The sequence below is a fragment of the Cupressus sempervirens genome, chromosome 8 (assembly GCF_028749045.1).
Source record: "Cupressus sempervirens isolate cs-2001-9-10 chromosome 8, ASM2874904v1, whole genome shotgun sequence".
Lineage (NCBI taxonomy): Eukaryota > Viridiplantae > Streptophyta > Pinopsida > Cupressales > Cupressaceae > Cupressus > Cupressus sempervirens.
The window spans coordinates 489,944,422-489,961,599 of record NC_143125.1 but is presented as its reverse complement, the minus strand read 5'-3'; the positions used below and the strand labels follow the sequence as shown (position 1 = coordinate 489,961,599).

The following is a 17,178-nucleotide window of genomic DNA, read 5'->3' as shown; positions in this document are numbered from 1 at the left end:
TTATCCTTCACTTTGCCCAAAATGAACATAAACCGAGATGAAGGCCCTTCAACAAAAAAATGTAATGAATGAATACTCTCCCTCAAAGAAATGCCGATACAGACTAGATCTTGACTATTGTCGATGCCAAACAGTTCCACAATAAAATCAACACCATCAAGAAATGCATGACCAACAATGACTATCCAATATTATGCACGGATGACCTATCATACGACTCAACAAAGCATATGATTAGGAACCATCACTTTGGGTACTTGAAACTAGAAGACATATAAAGAGACTTCTTTCACATAAAGTTCTAATTGTTGTTATTTAACCTGGGTCTCATACAATGTTAAGATTTATGCCTAGAAATCAGATAAACAGCATAAGCAAAGTAAATAAGATGCACAAAATACACAAAAGATTTATCCTAGGAAAACCCTTCCACTTAAAGAGAAAAACCCAGCCACACCAACAAAATATCTATATTATTGAAGATAAAAATGTTTGAGTACAAGGCTTTTTACTTGACCTTTATTACAATATACTGAGCAATCACATAAATAGATTGCATTGGACTCTTCATATTACATACGAAGGTCTCTTCAAATTCTAAATGTAAGACCATTCCAATTTTTAAATATTCAACACTTTACATTTCCATATGCATGCCTCTTCGCATGGCATATGACACATTATATTAACTTAATTATTATCACATGTATCTCTTTCAATTGAAGATGACCATAACGATCATCTAATAAAATCAGATATGAAGATCTCTATCGCAACTACAAACTTCAACACATCCATCTACCTATTCATGCATCATGTGACATGTGAATAAATACAATTTAACAATGTAGAACAATCTTATTTAACAAAGAATATTTAAATAATTAAATATTAAGATTCTAAGAAATAAATAATATTAAATATTTATTTTTTAAAATGAACTAAAATACATGATATGATAAATTTATCATTAATATTAATAAATATATTTAATTATTTATAGATTTTTCATTCTTATTATGCTCTATTTAAACTCGGCAATATATTCTTAAATAGAATAAAGGTAGTCAAGAAAATAGCAAACTTCCTTAAGCTCTAAAAGCAGACTTCTCTCATAATTCACAAGGTTAGAAAAATGGACGCAACTAGACAATTTAACTGCGGCAATTTTAATAACAATAGAATTATCATTAAATAAATTCATATGTGACCCTCCAATTCCAAACCTGCTTGGAATCCAATCACAAGCAAACAAATTAAATTCAATAAAACATTGATTGAGATATCCTTTGGTACGTATACAGCAAAAATCTAAAACATATTATAGATTTTTCATCCTTATTATGCTTATTTAAACTCGCTAATATATTCTTAAATAGAAGAAAGCTAGTCGAGAAAATAGTAGACTTCCTTAAGCTCTGAAAGCGGACTTCTCTCATAATTCACGAGGTCAAGAAAATGGACACACTGGACAATTTAATTGCGGCAATTTTAATAAACAATAGAATTATAATTAAATAAATTCATATGTGACCCTCCAATTTCAAACTTGCTTGGAATCCAATCACAAGCAAAAAAATTAAATTCAATAAAACATTAATTGAGATATCCTTTGGTACGTATACTCCAAAAATCTAAAATGTATAGGGCCTACGTATTTCTTTATGTATGCACTACCAAAGATGTCATTGGACTGAAAAGAGCACTTTCAAATTTACCCAAACAAAACCAGACTGTTCATGGAATTTTCATTAGAAATTGAGGTTGAAGTGCAAGTAGAGGGGCATGAATTGCTTATAGGCGAGAAATGTGAAGGGCAGAATCATGCAGAGGAAACAATGGATTCCAAGAAATCAGATACCATTTTTGTCGGTTAGTGAGAGGAGAGGATTTGGAAGGTTTTATCGATCTATGAAAGCTCATGTTCGGTTTTATGTACTCCTTAGGGCTGCAATGGGCTGTGGCATTGGAGAATCCAGACATTATTGCCAAGGGTGGCCCTGAATCGATACTTTTCGTAGAGGAAATTGCTGGATTTCTGCCTCTCCCATCATCAAAATTAGATTTCTATAAGAATTTGGTATAGCTATGATACCAAATAAGAATTTGCCTTAGGGCAAGATTCACCCAAGCTCTAGGAACTCAAGCACAAGCACAACAATAGACCAAAAGTATGATCAGAATAACAATGTCCAAAATTGATTTATTGCTATTCAATGTTCTGTTACATGTACATACACACTAGGAGTGCCTGTATATAAAGGCCTCTAAGATGCATCTAGAATGTCTCTAGAAGGTGCTAGGAGATAAGCATAACAACTAAGCACACGTCTTATCATTCATTGTAGATGAGAGGATAAGTATGACAATGTGTATCTCACATAGAGATGTTGTAGACACCATGTGCTCAATTAGAGTGCTAACTCCCGTGTTGTAGACACCATGTGCATAAAAAGAGGTGGTAACTCGTGTTGTCAACATGACAACTCACAAGAGTACACATACTCATAGGTGACTTACTAATAAATAATAAAATAATGCATTTACCTAAGTAAACTTAAGTGTAAATAGTGAGTACTTATTTACACCAACACTCCCCCCCCCCCCTTAAGTGTGACTTACGGGAATGCACTTAAGCTCACAAAAACTAGGATGAAATGCATAATGGGTCTCGGCTACTAGGCCATGTTAGGTACCCATGTACATAATGAAATGCAATGAAATCTCTCATAAAGCAGCGAAAGGGGGAAATCCTTATGGGGAAAACTGTCACCCAAAAAGAGAGATGAAAAATTAGGATGCACGGATGGATGGAGGAATCAAGATCCCCCCATTACGACATACATCAAGTATATACAAAAGAGAATGAGAAGGACAAAACCCCATAAAAGAGAAGAAGGAGACAAGGTAGTCCCCCCCCCCCCCCCTTAAATGTAGTGTGTTAATCAGTGAGAAATGCTCCAATGTAAAAGTTGATCCATGACCACTGAATAATGTTCCTCCCCTTTGGAAGAAACAATGGAAGAGGTATAGGTGAGATGCTTTCCCTATGAGTAGGAAAAATCTCGATGATGAAAGGTGTCTCTGAAACCTGCTCAACTATCCCTGTGTCGATACTAATGGTGGCTCTTCCAATACTACTGAAAAGAAGTGCAATTCTAGTAAGGATGAATGTAGAACTTGTTCCAAAGAACCAAGTATCTCCTCAAATGGTAAAGAGAACTCCTACAACTGTTGTACATAAGGATCCACAATCATATCAACCTGTGAAGACTGATCATGTAGAGAATGAACAGGAGGGTTAAAGTGATCCCTTGCCACAACTGGAAAAGTATCTGCTTCATCAAAAAGAAGGTGTAGATCATCAACAAAGTCTCCCAAATCATATGCGACTCCACAAACAAACCTTCAATGTCTGGAAGGAAGTCGTCCACGGATGCTGGAGCTGGAAGACAAGGTGTACCCTGCTGTGTTGAGGTACATGAATCGATCACTGTGGCAATGGATGAAGTATTCGCCTCAACAAAGAGAAGACGAATATCATCGATGATGTCTCCCAAATCTTCAATGTGAGACTCCACGAACAGCTCTGCTATGTCTGGAAGGAAGTTGTCCCATGAAGCTGAAGTAGGAAGACATGAAGTTTCCTGTTGCACTGAATCTGGAGCATTTGTGGCTGGACCTGGATCAATAGTAGCAACAAGAGCATCTGGAGGTGTGATCTCATCTGGTGAGGATGCAGTTGCAACTGGAGGTAAAAGATCTTTTGGGAATGGAGGAATTTGTGGATCTCCCTAAAGCTCTCAAAGATAGATCCAAATATCATATAGATCATTTGACGTCATGTCATCAAGTGAATCCATAAACTCCTCATCCATATTGAGAAAGAGGGTACAACAAGTGATGGAACTTGTGTCCTCATTGTAGGTAAGTCCTTTTGCATATGGCAATGCATTATGCTGACTAAGATAAGTGAGAACCAATTGACTCTATTGTTGATAGTTTTCTGGTGTCAAGGTAATTAAATCTTCCTCTTCCATGATGTACTAATCAATGTACCCCCCAAAATGCAGAAAAAAACAATGAACCCCCCCCCTTATGCATGATTCGGTGCTTTAGAGGTGGTGCGTGTGCAATAGGCCACTTGTCAAAATGTACAAGGTGGACTTTTGATTTTGCTAGTTACAACTACCTTTTGAGGCCTAAATCTGGCACTCAGCACTATAGCTTAGATGTACAACAATTCTGGAAAGTAATCAAAGTAATACAATGCAGAAAAGGCCCTAAGTCTAAAAGTGATTTTTTGTCCACACAACCCTATAATCTAATTGCAGATCTGGAAAGTAGACGAAAAATAACGCAATTTCAAAAAAAAGTAACTTGAAAATGTGTCCAGATGAGCCCGTACGGAGCATTTCAAGTTGCAAAATGCAAGATTGGACAGGTACAGTCGCCAAAAGATGCAATTTCTAACAAATCCGTGCACCAAAACCAGAAAAGAAAAGCACCAATGAAGAGTTCAGGAAATTCTACCCAATATCAAACAAAATTGCACTTGATTTGGAGTCTAGATGATTGAGTTATGGCCTCACAAAGTTGGACTGTCAAATGAAAACTGAATTTGGAGAGGGGTCTTGCAGCAAACTGCTAGGTTAAATTTGACGGTCAAACTGCCATCGCAGCAGTTGAAATTTCCCTGGAAACGACAGTCATACGGCCATCAAATTTAAGGCAGTGTCTGGCTGACGTCAACGAAAAAAGGCTGCCTGGGTGACGTATCGGATGACATCAGCATACAGATGTGATGGCGTCAGCATGTACGGATCCAACATGGCGTACGGCAAGCAATTGGACTGTACAACAAGGCTGACTCGACAAGGTACGGATCTTGCGATGTGTCCATTGAACTGCATGCGGACGTGGTAGTCTATGGTCATGCCACATTACTACTTGGCAGGTGACTGGGACTCACTGTTGACGAGGACGACGTGGTCCATGTAGCAGTCTTCAAATCGTCGGTGGGCTTTAAGAGCAGCGGCAAGCTGAGTGTTTCAACGTCGTTGGGAAAGAAGAACCTCATGCAGGAAAGACTACGTGGCGCCGGAGCTAGCCAAGCACACCGGAAGGAGATTTGGAATCGCTATCGTCGGTGTGTTTTTATGCCGCCAGATGTAGAGTTTAATCCCACATTGGTGGGGTGTCAAAATAATATTTTATTTAAAAACCGCAGTTTGCAATGGATAAGCAAAGAGCCACCGATGGTCTTGTAACCCACTGAGAGATGGAAGGTGGTTTCCGGTTGCCATTCGCCAGATTACGGTCTGCCCGCCGTGTGGAAATTAGTTGCCTAAAAATGTAAAGTGTGCCTGCCAAAATATGAAGGAATATTCCCAATGTACAGGGAATATTCCTTACGGGAGCCGAGGTGTCACTACCTAGTTCCTGCAAAAAAAAATCTCTGCAAGCCCAATTGGCCGAAAAATTCCAAAAATTTGCAGAGAAAATAAATACCGATCTAAATGAAGAAATTGTAGATCTACAGAACGATCATATCAGATTTGCAAATCGGACCTTCGAGTGTCGGTTTGCAAAACAATTTTGCCTCAAATTCGACTATGGCCTAGGGTAGGCGAATTTATAGCTGATTTTCACCGAATTGACATTCTGAACACAATGGTGAGGTCCGCTTTGGCTCTAGACGCTCCCAATGACTGCGATACTCTGGATCTGGGCTGAGGTGTTGAAGCAACAAGATGGTCTCGAATGGCTATGTGAAGAGAAATTCCCCAAGAGCTCTGATACCATGTAAGAATTTGGTATAGCTATGATACCAAATCAGAATTTGCCTTAGGGCAAGATTCACCCAAGATCTAGGAACTCAAGCACAAGCAAAGCAGTAGACCAAAGGTATGATCAGAATAACAATATCCAAAATTGATTTATTGCTATTCAATGCTCTGTTACATGTACATACACACTAGGAGTGCCTGTATATAAAGGCCTCTAAGATGCATCTAGAATGTCTCTAGAGTGTCTCTAGGAGATAAGATAAGCATGACAACTAAGCACACGTCTTATCCTTCATTGTAGATGAGAGGATAAGTATAACAATGTGTATCTCACGTAGAGATGTTGTAGACACCATGTGCTTAATTAGAGTGCTAACTCCCATGTTGTAGACACTATGTGCATAAAAAGAGGTGGTAACTCCTGTGTTGCCAACATGACAACTCACAAGAGTACGCATACTCCTACGTGACTAACTAATAAATAATAAAATAATGCATTTACCTAAGTAAACTTAAGTGTAAATAGTGAATACTTATTTACACCAACAATTTCCTCTCCCACACACTCGAATTTTCGGCCACCAAAGGTATTTCTCCCAAACCCTACTATCAGATTTTGCCTTTAAATACTGCCATGTGCCTATTTCGAAGTGGCTTGTCAAAGATAGAGACAATGGAGGAGCAACGGAAGGGACTATTGCTCCCTGGTTGTTATTTCACACTCACGAATCGCTAATTACACAATTGTATTGTTTGGGCGAGAGTATTATATCCAAGGGCGCTTTCCATTTGCGCTAGCTCACAGAAAATTGATTTTCTTCCTTACCGAGGGTATTCCTGAGCTTGGCAAGTTGTTTAACAAGGCAATGGGCATATATTTAAAGATCCTTGTGAAAGAGATTTTAGTAGCTTATGGCAATGGATTCAGCAAGCTAGAGTTCAGGAATCTGGTAGGCATTGCCGGCGGAAACAATTCCACAATGTTTGAAATTTCCCGCTCTTTCCCCAATATCAAGTATTGTAATTTTGATCTCCCTAAAGTAATCTTAGAGGCTCCCAATAATGCTAGTACTTGCTTTGCAGATAAACTCCAAGGTGAATGCAATTTTTTTGCATTGTATACTTGATTTGTCTTGGTGACATTAGGTACTTAGTACACATGTGCGCTTTGCCATTCTTCGCTTCAAGCAAGCAAAATATCTATTAGACGCATGTAGCCAATTTGTTCATGTTCTATTTGGAATTTAGGTTTGTTGCAGTTAATCAGGGCAGCAAGTTGAGAAAGCTAGCCGAGAAAATACCAGACTTCACATATTGCCATACCCATTGACGATATCAGGAAAATAGTTTTTGCCGGTGTAAGACAAGAGGAATCTGGACACATGTCAGCCAATTTGTACATGTATTTGAAATTTTGGTTTGCTGCAGCTCGTCGGGGCAGCAGGTTGAGAAAGGCAGCCGAGAAAATACTAGACTTCACATATTGTCGTACCTGTCAACGATACCGGGAAAATAATTTTTGGCGGTGTGAGACAAGAGGAATCCGGCGGGAGGTCATTCCCAAATAAAATAGCCTATCGGCTAAATACCTCTTATGATCTTTATTTCTAGAAATCGAAAAGCAAATTTCTAAAAAAAAAATTCCAGATCAAAAGAGGCTTGAGTTTTCCTTAAAAGATCTACCAAATTTTATGAAATCCCATCGACTTGCTATGATACCATGTTATGGTAAATTGATGTTGTTGTAACTGTGTTAAACGAAGGAGTTGAAAGCTCCTTATATAGATTTACAAAGACGATGTTTCTAAAAGAAACAATCGTGAACTAAAGTTAGAAATAGAAACATTTGGGTATCTCACCTTGTTCTTCTGACGATTGTTATATTGGTTTTAAAAGGCATTCATGTTAATTATTGATATTTTAATAATTCATAGTAACCACATATTGGTCATTGAATATTCATTTTATTTGTTATTCGAGCAAACAAATTACTGTAAAATTTCTTGAGACGTGAGAGAAAAATAAATGTTCTTTTATTGTGATCTAAGTGGCTGAGACATAGTCAAGATGATTATTAGTATGGTTAAGCAGAATTATAACAATAAAGAAAAAAATTGATGTGGACAAATTCAACGTTTGAAGAATATAACATTCATTGTTAACATGAATTGCAATGGTTGATGGGATTCCTAAAAGCACAATATCTCCTATGAACAATAATCAGTCTATTATGGGGAGTTAAGGAGTCTTGCAGTTGAATAGGCATTACATCTAGGGTATGGGAAGTTAAGGAGTCTTGTAGTTGAATGGGCATTACATCCCTAGGACATCCAATCTTCCCCAGATTTTTGGCAAAGTACCCAAAATTTCTAGGACGTCTCTTGGTCGTCCCCAAGTCTTGGAAATGTCCCCAGTACTAGGACGAGGGAAATTAGGACGAGGACACGTCCCCAAGTAACACTAGTGAAAATTTGTTGATAAACATTATTAACTCTCTAATGTTATTGTTATATCTGGAGGAAGCTTCTCTAAATGAGCGTAAGAAGCTACACTAAATATTGGAATCTTGGAAATGAAATATGAGCCATCGTGAGCCTTGGCAAATTATATTTCTTTGTATGAATTCATTTATTTGCACTAAACGTGAATGATTCAGTGCTAGAGGAAATTACCAATTGTCATTTCTCTATCTCAGCACAGGTATTTTATGAAGGCCATCTATTCCACCTTCTCCACAAGTATTTGCCATTTCACAATCACACTATTGGAAATGCTTGTTGGCTTGCTTATTAGAACTCACGTGAAGCTTACAGGCATAAATAAGGTCAAGTAACTTCTGTGTTAGCTATTCAATTCTAAGAGTCTTTGTTGTTTGGTATGAAATCATTGAATCTTCATTGTTGTGTTGCTCTTATACTTCCTCATTGAGGAAGTTCTTCTTTGCAAGTCTGGAAGCTACATAACACTATTGTGCATGGCTATTACAAATATCATGAGTTACCTATTTCTGTCGTTGCACTTTCATATTGTTAAAGAACAGATTGAGCTAAGACATTAAATACAACTAGATGTTCAACTTCTGTTATGGTAGTTTTTCTTTGCTAAGGTCAGACTCGCTAGAGTGCACTATATTGTTGCAACCATCATAGTTGCAAATTAGGAATTTTGAAATAGCATTAGGGTTCTAGGATTAAGAGAGGGGAGTTCACTTCCAGAAAAGTTCTTTGCGATCTCTAAGGCAGCAAGGACCAAGAAGGAGTTCTATAAAGAAGTGAAGATATGAACCAAGTGGGTTGCAATGTTGCAAAGTACATAATTGCATAGTCAATCTCGATTTGACACTAGTAGCACCATGAACTTTCAATATAGGGTGATTTGAGATGAGATAGAGGACAATCCTAGACTTTAGCATATCAGAAGTTACGGAGGTGTGTGTTGAATATAGTTCCTCTAAGGCAAGCATTGCAGGCAATCTTTGAACAAGGAGGTCAAGAGGTTAATGCAAGTGCTTGAAGATTCAGAGGGAGCTTGAATGCCAAATGGAAAGTGTCAAGTCCATTGCAGAGGATCAGTAAGCTTGAGAAGTAGTGTGGCTTCAAAAGCTCATTGTTTGGTCAAACATTGGAGCCAACTGTAAATCATTGTGATAATTTAAATTGTAAGAATGCTGCCCTTACTAAGAGGATATCTTTGTTAAGGAGTCTCAGCATTCAATTGTTCTTATTATGAGCTTAATGCATTTTTCTCTAAGAGGGAGAAATTTCAGGTGAAAGCACTTGTAATGCATATTTCTCTGAGGGAGAACTTTGAGGTGAAAGTCCTTGTAATGCATTTTTCTCTAAGAGGAGATATTTGACGTGAAAATCCTTATAACGTACTTTTCTCTAAGACTAAGAAATTTGAGGTGAAAGACCTTTTTTCTCTTTCCACTTGTGGCAGTAGCCATAGTAGATGTCATGTTGAGAGACTCCATGACAACATCACGTTGAGAGAATTTGTGATGAGAGTTTATGCTTTCACACATGAGAGTAGCCATGGTGAACATCATGTTGAGAGACTCCGTGATGCTATCACGTTGAGAGACTGTGATAAAAAAAATTGGTTCCTCACAAATGGGTATTGCTATTGCGAGTGACATGTTGACAGTTGAAAAGATATCTACTTTGCTAAGAGGGAATGTTGATGTTTGTAGCTGCAAGAGATATCCTAATTACCTACAACGGTGCTCTTTCATATACTCGTATTTAGTTTAGTTTAAGAGGGGTAAACGCTTTGACCTGAAGCTATGAACCAGTGAGGCCACAAACGGGGGACCTCATCCCCATGAGATTTGAACCTTGATGGCAAGGATAACAACACAACAACTTAACCATCACAACATGCCACTATTGGCATATATATATACTCGTATTTGGAAACAAAAAGAAAAATGCATTCAAAAATGCAAAGGTGTTCTTTCCATACATGGGTGTAGCCATGATGGACATTATGTTGAGAGATTCCACGATAATATCACATTGAGTGATTCTATAATAAAAGCATGTGATTATGCTCGTTCCACACATGGTAGTAGCCATGATGGACATCATGTTGAGAAATTCCAAGAGAAGACCTTGAACTTTTCACACATGGGAGTAGCCATGGCGAATGTCATGTAAGTCAATGACATTATCACATTGAGAGATGTCAAGATAAACTCTTATTCTTCTCACCAATGGGTGTAGCCATTGTGAGTGTCATGTTGAGAGATTTCATGACATGTATTTGAAAAGACATCTCCTTTGCAAAGAGCTAGTGTTGGCAATTGCAGTTGCAAGAGATATCTTGCTTCCTACCATGGTTTCTCTATGATATGGTTTTGATCATTCATTCCTTATTATGTAATCTAATTTTGTTGCAATGTATTTATTCAAAAGTATATTCCTATTCTATGATGTCGTCAGATATTATTCTTGCACAGAGGACCAATGTTTAAGACTTCGAAGAGTCCTTAATTTGATTATGAACAATTCAAGAAACTGTATAGTCACGCCCCTTAGTGATGGACAAGAGACTAAGAAGAGTCTTTGTTTCCAACTTATGAACGGTCTTCTTCTTTGTAACTGGTGCCACGACAGTTAGGAGACAAAAAGCCTTTTGTTTTGTTCCGCGGAGATGATGTACTATTGTACCATATACTGGTTTGACACAGTTCTGGTTACTAAGGGTGTTATCATTCATTAGAATCTTACATTATTTGTGATTATCGACAAGTTGATTTTTTGTATGATCGCTGCAAGAGTCCTTCGTTTGTTATCGGGTGTATTTTGTTCAGATTATCGTGGTTGTTTTGTAGGTGGTTTAATTATTGTATGTAGCATCCATCACTTTTGGTAGGTATATTTGGCGTCCATTGTTGTTAAAGGTGTATTTAGTGTAAAGGATCCATTGTTCCTTAAGTGTGTGTAGTCTCAAAAGTCAGAGAATATTGTATTCAAACTTTCATTATTATTTAATAAAACATTGTTTTTGGTGTGACTGGGTTTTTTCCCCTCAACTTGGAGGGTTTTCCCAGGGTATGTTTGGTGTTCTTGTGTTTTGAGTTATCTGTTCTCTACTTTTTGTTATTTTTGCTATAAAATCAACTAAAAGCACCTCTGTTGAAGAGCATACCTCCACCCAAAACATCATCCCCTGAAGCTAAAACCAAATTGAGGTATCCAAGATGAACTTTAAAGGAAAAGGCTAGGTCTCACATGGAGAGAACCATCGCAAGCACACCACAGATGATTTGGAAAAATACCCAATAGAAGTGTTCTTTGAAGAGGATTTAGAGAAGATGAGCTTAAGCCTGGGATTATTGTGGATGAGGTTGAGCATGAGGACTAAGGAGGGGCATCTAGGAGACACACTTGCAGCACTATACAGGGCACATAGATATCACCATTTTTTAAGAGGACCCTTGAAAGGTCAAAGAGTGATAATTTTAATATAGTCAGGCAAACTACAATTTCATTGATGAGGAGTTCGCAGCCAAGATAGCCATGCAGACCAAAGATTTTGAAGGTTTAAATGTCATAGTGGTCAATGGCTATACTCTTCCATGCAATTGAATTTGGTTCAATTATGGAATTGACTCTAGGTGAACATAAGATGTAGGATGACTTCTATGTAATAGGCACTGGTGGCATGGTGTTGGTTACAATGGTAACACTCACTTAAAGAACACCTAGGACTACCAGACCATGTAGTTGAGGTTCAGATTTAAAGGGAAGGAGGTAGTTCTTTATGACCTTTCCAATGGGGTCCCAAGTTGGTTCCAATACGAGGATGGACAGAGCTTTGCAAAGAGATCAAGTGGCTTGGGCAAATAAGTGCTCACTTACAGTCACGGGTCCATCCAAGGATGGGAGATCCTCCCATGTTAATATTCAATCCATCTTGGACATAACTAGTAATGTATTTCATGACATTCCCCCTAGTTTACCACACGATAGAGGCTTTTAGCATGTGATTGAGTTTGAGGAAGAAGAAAAACCAGTCATCACTACTTATTGACATTTGAGGACATTCAAGGAAGAGATTGAGAAGGCAATCAAAAAGTTACTGGACATAAGGTACATACAACCTAGCTCCAGCCCATTTGCCTCATCTATGGAGTTCATTGAGAAAAAAGATTGATTTATGAATAAGTCCGTTGACTATGGAAACATCAACTAAAGTACAATAAAAATTTGTTACCTCATAGCCAAAACCACTGAGTTGATTAATGAACTAGGTACATACAACCTAGCTCCAGCCCATTTGCCTCATCTATGGAGTTCATTGAGAAAAAAGATTGATTTATGAATAAGTCCATTGACTATGGAAACCTCAACTAAAGTACACTAAAAATTTGTTACCTCATAGCCAAAACCACTGAGTTGATTAATGAACTTCACAGTGTGGTATAATTCTCCAAGATTGACCTACGATTGTGGTATCATCAAATAAGGATTAAATGAGGATGTGCATACAACTGCTTCCAGGTGTCACTCTGAAGTTCTTGGTCATGCTGTTTAGATTTAACCAGTGCACTGGGCACATTTCAATCTTCCATGAATCAGATATTTATTCTACAGTTGAGGACATTTGTGCTTGTTTTCTTTGATGACATCTTGATTTTAGTAAGCCGTGGGAGGACCATCTGAGGCATGTAGATGAGGTAGTTGGCATATTGGAGCAACATTCGTTATATGCCAAGGCCTCCAAATGTGAGTTTGGGTTGATGCAATGTCCCTTCTAAGACATGTCCAAAATAAGGTACTGCAAACACAATTTCAAGATCTAGGATTAGAAAATTATCTTACCAAGTAGCAAATATCTGGCATTATACCTATATATATAGGAAATCTCTGGCATTATGCCTATCTATATATATTCCAGGCCTAAGATGCTGTGCAGTAATCTCAGAAATGCCTGCAGATCTTCATGGGATTTCTAATCCATATACAGGGCAGTAGGTTAATAGGTGCACATATAGTACTCTACAAGAGCTGAGTGTTATATTTAAGATGTACTTAGGATTCCATGCCTCAAATGGAAGAAGAATCCATGTTCATTGTATCATTGAATAAGTGAGCCTGCATCAGACCTCAAATATTCCAGTTGTTCTAAAAATCGACAATGTAATTGCAATTCTGAAGCTGATTTGAAGTTTGAATTCTAAGTTTACTGTGACGTGTTGTTCATTGGTAAATTGTTAATGTCTGAATTTGTTTGAACACAAATAGATTGAAATTGGTAAATTAGACCTGCATACACCAGTGAATTTGGTAAAGCAGATCAGTAAACCCTAGGGCCTGTATCAAGATTTAGGGGACATGTTTATGGATATTCACTTCCTCTTTGATGATCGCCACAACAGGCCTGATATCACATTATCATTGACTTTGAAATTTGTTCTAGAGGAGGCTTCACACTTGTTTGGATTGGCTTAATCTAATTTGGCTTCTTTTGATTCAAACATGTGGCCACTTGAGCAACTCTCTGATGGAGACATCATGAGGCTTTTTCTTGCATATCTCTTGAGGGAGTTTCTTCTCCATTCCCCATTGAATTTGCTCTTTTAAAAGGAAGGATTAATGATTTCCAATTTTGGATCATCTTCAACATTGTTCTCCAAGCATTCACTTCTGACAGAGGAGCTACTTCCCTCCGAGGGAATTCATTGCCTCTTCTTTTCTCTGCTACAAAGGGAATTTGGATTCTACTTATCTGGCTAAAGCAAAATTTGGGGGAACATGTTGAGTCCTACAGTTTTTTTCCACTTGTATTTCTTCTCTCTTTTGGAGAGCAAATTTTTGCCATAAAGTTTTCTCATTTTCTCCAGTATAAAGGGATTCATTTGTTTGTGCATGGGTCCCTCATCGGCCCTTGTAGACAAGACCCATTCAGGAATCCATCTATAGATTCATCATTACTTTTTACCTTCTCCCTAAGTTTTACTTAAGAGGACGTGTTGGAGTACATAGGCAATCACTTAGTAAATGATTAATCTTTAATTAATCATTAGGTTCCTTTTATTTTGTTAACTTCAGCTAAACTTTGGAATTCCTTTTTATTATAGACTATACGGTATATTGTCTCACTGCATTGGATGAGAACACTCGTCATAATCTGATTTTGTCCTCACCGACAGTTTAATCTAGGACTTCCTTTCCTTTTCATAAGGATTCGTCATTCATTGTAATCATTCATTCAAGATTAATAGAATTCTCAGGTTGAATGACAAACCCATTTTGCTCTTTCTCTCAATTGTGAGAGGATTTTCGGTTCCAAAGTAATTCCTGGGAGGTTGGAGTCATCATCAACTCCAATTGGGTTTGTGATAATCATACATATTAAAGAACAAGTATCACCCTTGATGACATAAGTTCAAGAATTGTGCAGATTGACCCGTTACACCTAAAGATGGGTTTCTGCATCACCCTTTTGGATTTTCACTTTTGCTTTGTTCAAGCCTTGAACCTTTTTTTCCACTTCTAAGGTTGTTTAACATGTAGTTTACCATTTATGGTACATCTTTCATGAGTAATATCCTTCCATTTCCCTGCACAGGATATTCAAGAACCTATACTATGGCATTGTTCTCTTCCCTTTTGCCCTCAATTGACGCAATCAATAAGAGTAGGTCTTGGCAAATTCATCAAATGGTTCCCCTTCTCCTCTCCATGATATTTCTTAGTTCTTCTTCATTCAACAATTCAATTTCTAATTTCCCAAAATATAATTCATATAAGGAGTTTCCCACTGAAGTTCTCACACAAGTCCAAGAAGGCGATTCCAATGCCACAAAATAAGTTCTCAGTCATAGGAAAGTGGACAAATACAGCCCAAAGCATTCTATAATTATTGATATTTATATTTAAAAATAAAATATGAACCATTTTGACAGAAAGAGACGAACTCATAAATACTGAGATTTCTTAAAACAGAACCTTCCTGCATATTGAAAACTATTTTGGACACAGGACATAGAGCACATAATCATAGTAGCAAAATCCTTGCTCAGGAAAATCGGCAAGCCCAAAGATGAAGATTTATCAACCAATCAGGATTTAATTTGGACAGTGTCAGGTCAGGGTTATAAAAACACAGTAACTCTAAAAAAAATTCTACAAAAAATTGTTGAAAATAGTAATTCAATCACAAGTCGCAAATTATTAGGTCAAATTTATTTGATCATTTTTTGATTTAATGTTTAAAATAAATTGTACCTTTTTGTATGGAAAACTTAGCCTGCATACCAAGTACCAATTTCTCCATTTCTGCTTTTATGCGCTACATGACTTTCCCAGGAAGGTGTGGCTAACCAAAGATATTCCGACTAAACTCGGGTATATTACTAAACTATTCTCAAAACGACAACATTTGTTGATACCTCTGTTTTAGAAAATTTACCACCAAATCCTTACTGATGACCCACATTACACTGCTATTCCTATTAGCAACGTGATACCAAAACTTTATGATTATCAAAGAAATTAAAACTACCCCTGTTTTCACTCCCGTGCTGTTTTTAGTCTTCTAGGGCTGATCTCTTTGACTCCAACGGAGTAGAAATGATCTCCTTGGTTTAATTGTTTAAGCTCTTACAGACTATCTGCAATTTTGAATAAACTATTCGATAGACTTAGAATCCACTGCAAGAATTGAAGACCAACATAGTAGCTTAGCATTCCCCTCTTTTCTTTTTCCCGCATTAACCCTAGTACCAATAAATTTTCGTTAACATCCCTCCATGCAGATAACCATACAGATAACATACAGACAACATATAAACCCCTCCGACAGTAAACAAGGGTTTCCTCTACTCTTTTCCATCACTGCTAAGCATAAAAACTACGACTTGTATCCAAACAAAAATCATTTGAAGGTAAATGATCATTTGAAGATCGGGAATTAACAGGCCAAGAGGCGAGAAATCAAGCGTTATTACAAACAATGATGAAAAAGAACGGGATTAGATAGACAGATTGTTACTTGACTTTCATTCTGGCGAGCCTGTCAGCAACAGAAGTGTCCTTCTCCATTTTGGGCTCCTTTGTGCCAAATGTGTAGCTCGACAGAGGATACGCATTCACCACTGGTCCAGACAACATCTTCGCTTCTTTCTCGTTTGAAAAAATACAGAGCAGGAAAAGGAGCAGGAAATAGTATCTACTGTGCAAAGTCCCGGCCTTTAAACAGTGGCCCAAATAATGCTGTAAATGCTTACTAATGCATGCAGTAGAGACTTGTAGACACTCAAAAAAGGTCAAAAAAGTCTGGAAACTGAAGAGGCTCGAAAATTCTAGGTGCGCTACTGCTGCTCTTCCGTTTTCATTTTTGCTGATAAATTAAATGATGCAGTCCAGTGCTGGGGTCAACAATGTTGACGAAGCTTATTTTTCAAATTTTAGGCCTTTATTTCATTCGCTAAAAATAGTCCTGTAACTAAATATTTTGCGTTTCTTGGAAAAGTTCTTGTAGGTTGCATCCCCCGCAACGCCACACCCTAACCCTCAACGGTTAAGTTTTAGAAAGTAATTTAGGTTCGAGGGAGTTGACAATTTATTGGTTGTAGTTTAGCTAGCAAGTCTAATTGGTAAGAATGATGATGATTTAGTTGTAAAAGATTTGTAGCTCGGATGTATGTTTATTTATTTAAAATAGTTTTACTTAAAAATATATATTATGAAAATTAAATAAAAATATTATTAATTGGTACAAGATAGTATTAGTAGTTTCCATTTTTTTTAACTACATCAGATCAATGATTTTTTTTAAAGCAATGTTTTGGTATAATGTTTTTATGTAAAACATTTATTTTCTTCTTTTCTAAATTACAAATTCTTTTATTCTAATTTGTTTATATAGTGAACAATCT

At 37.3% G+C, this 17,178-nt stretch overlaps 1 protein-coding gene and 1 pseudogene across 1 annotated transcript in view; one reads left to right on the top strand and one right to left on the bottom strand.

Moving 5' to 3' along the window:
• LOC149543345 (Cleavage/polyadenylation specificity factor, 25kDa subunit) overlaps positions 1-16,836 on the bottom strand; it is a 57,533-nt gene extending 40,697 nt beyond the window's left edge. Inside the window, exon 1 of the mRNA XM_089798162.1 lies at positions 16,293-16,836. Coding sequence (XP_089654288.1) covers positions 16,293-16,411 — 119 coding nt within the window. The 5' untranslated portion in view covers positions 16,412-16,836. The remainder of the gene's footprint in view (positions 1-16,292) is intronic.
• On the top strand, positions 1,740-7,357 carry LOC149543346 ((R,S)-reticuline 7-O-methyltransferase-like; annotated as a pseudogene).
• Positions 16,837-17,178: the final 342 nt, after the last annotated feature.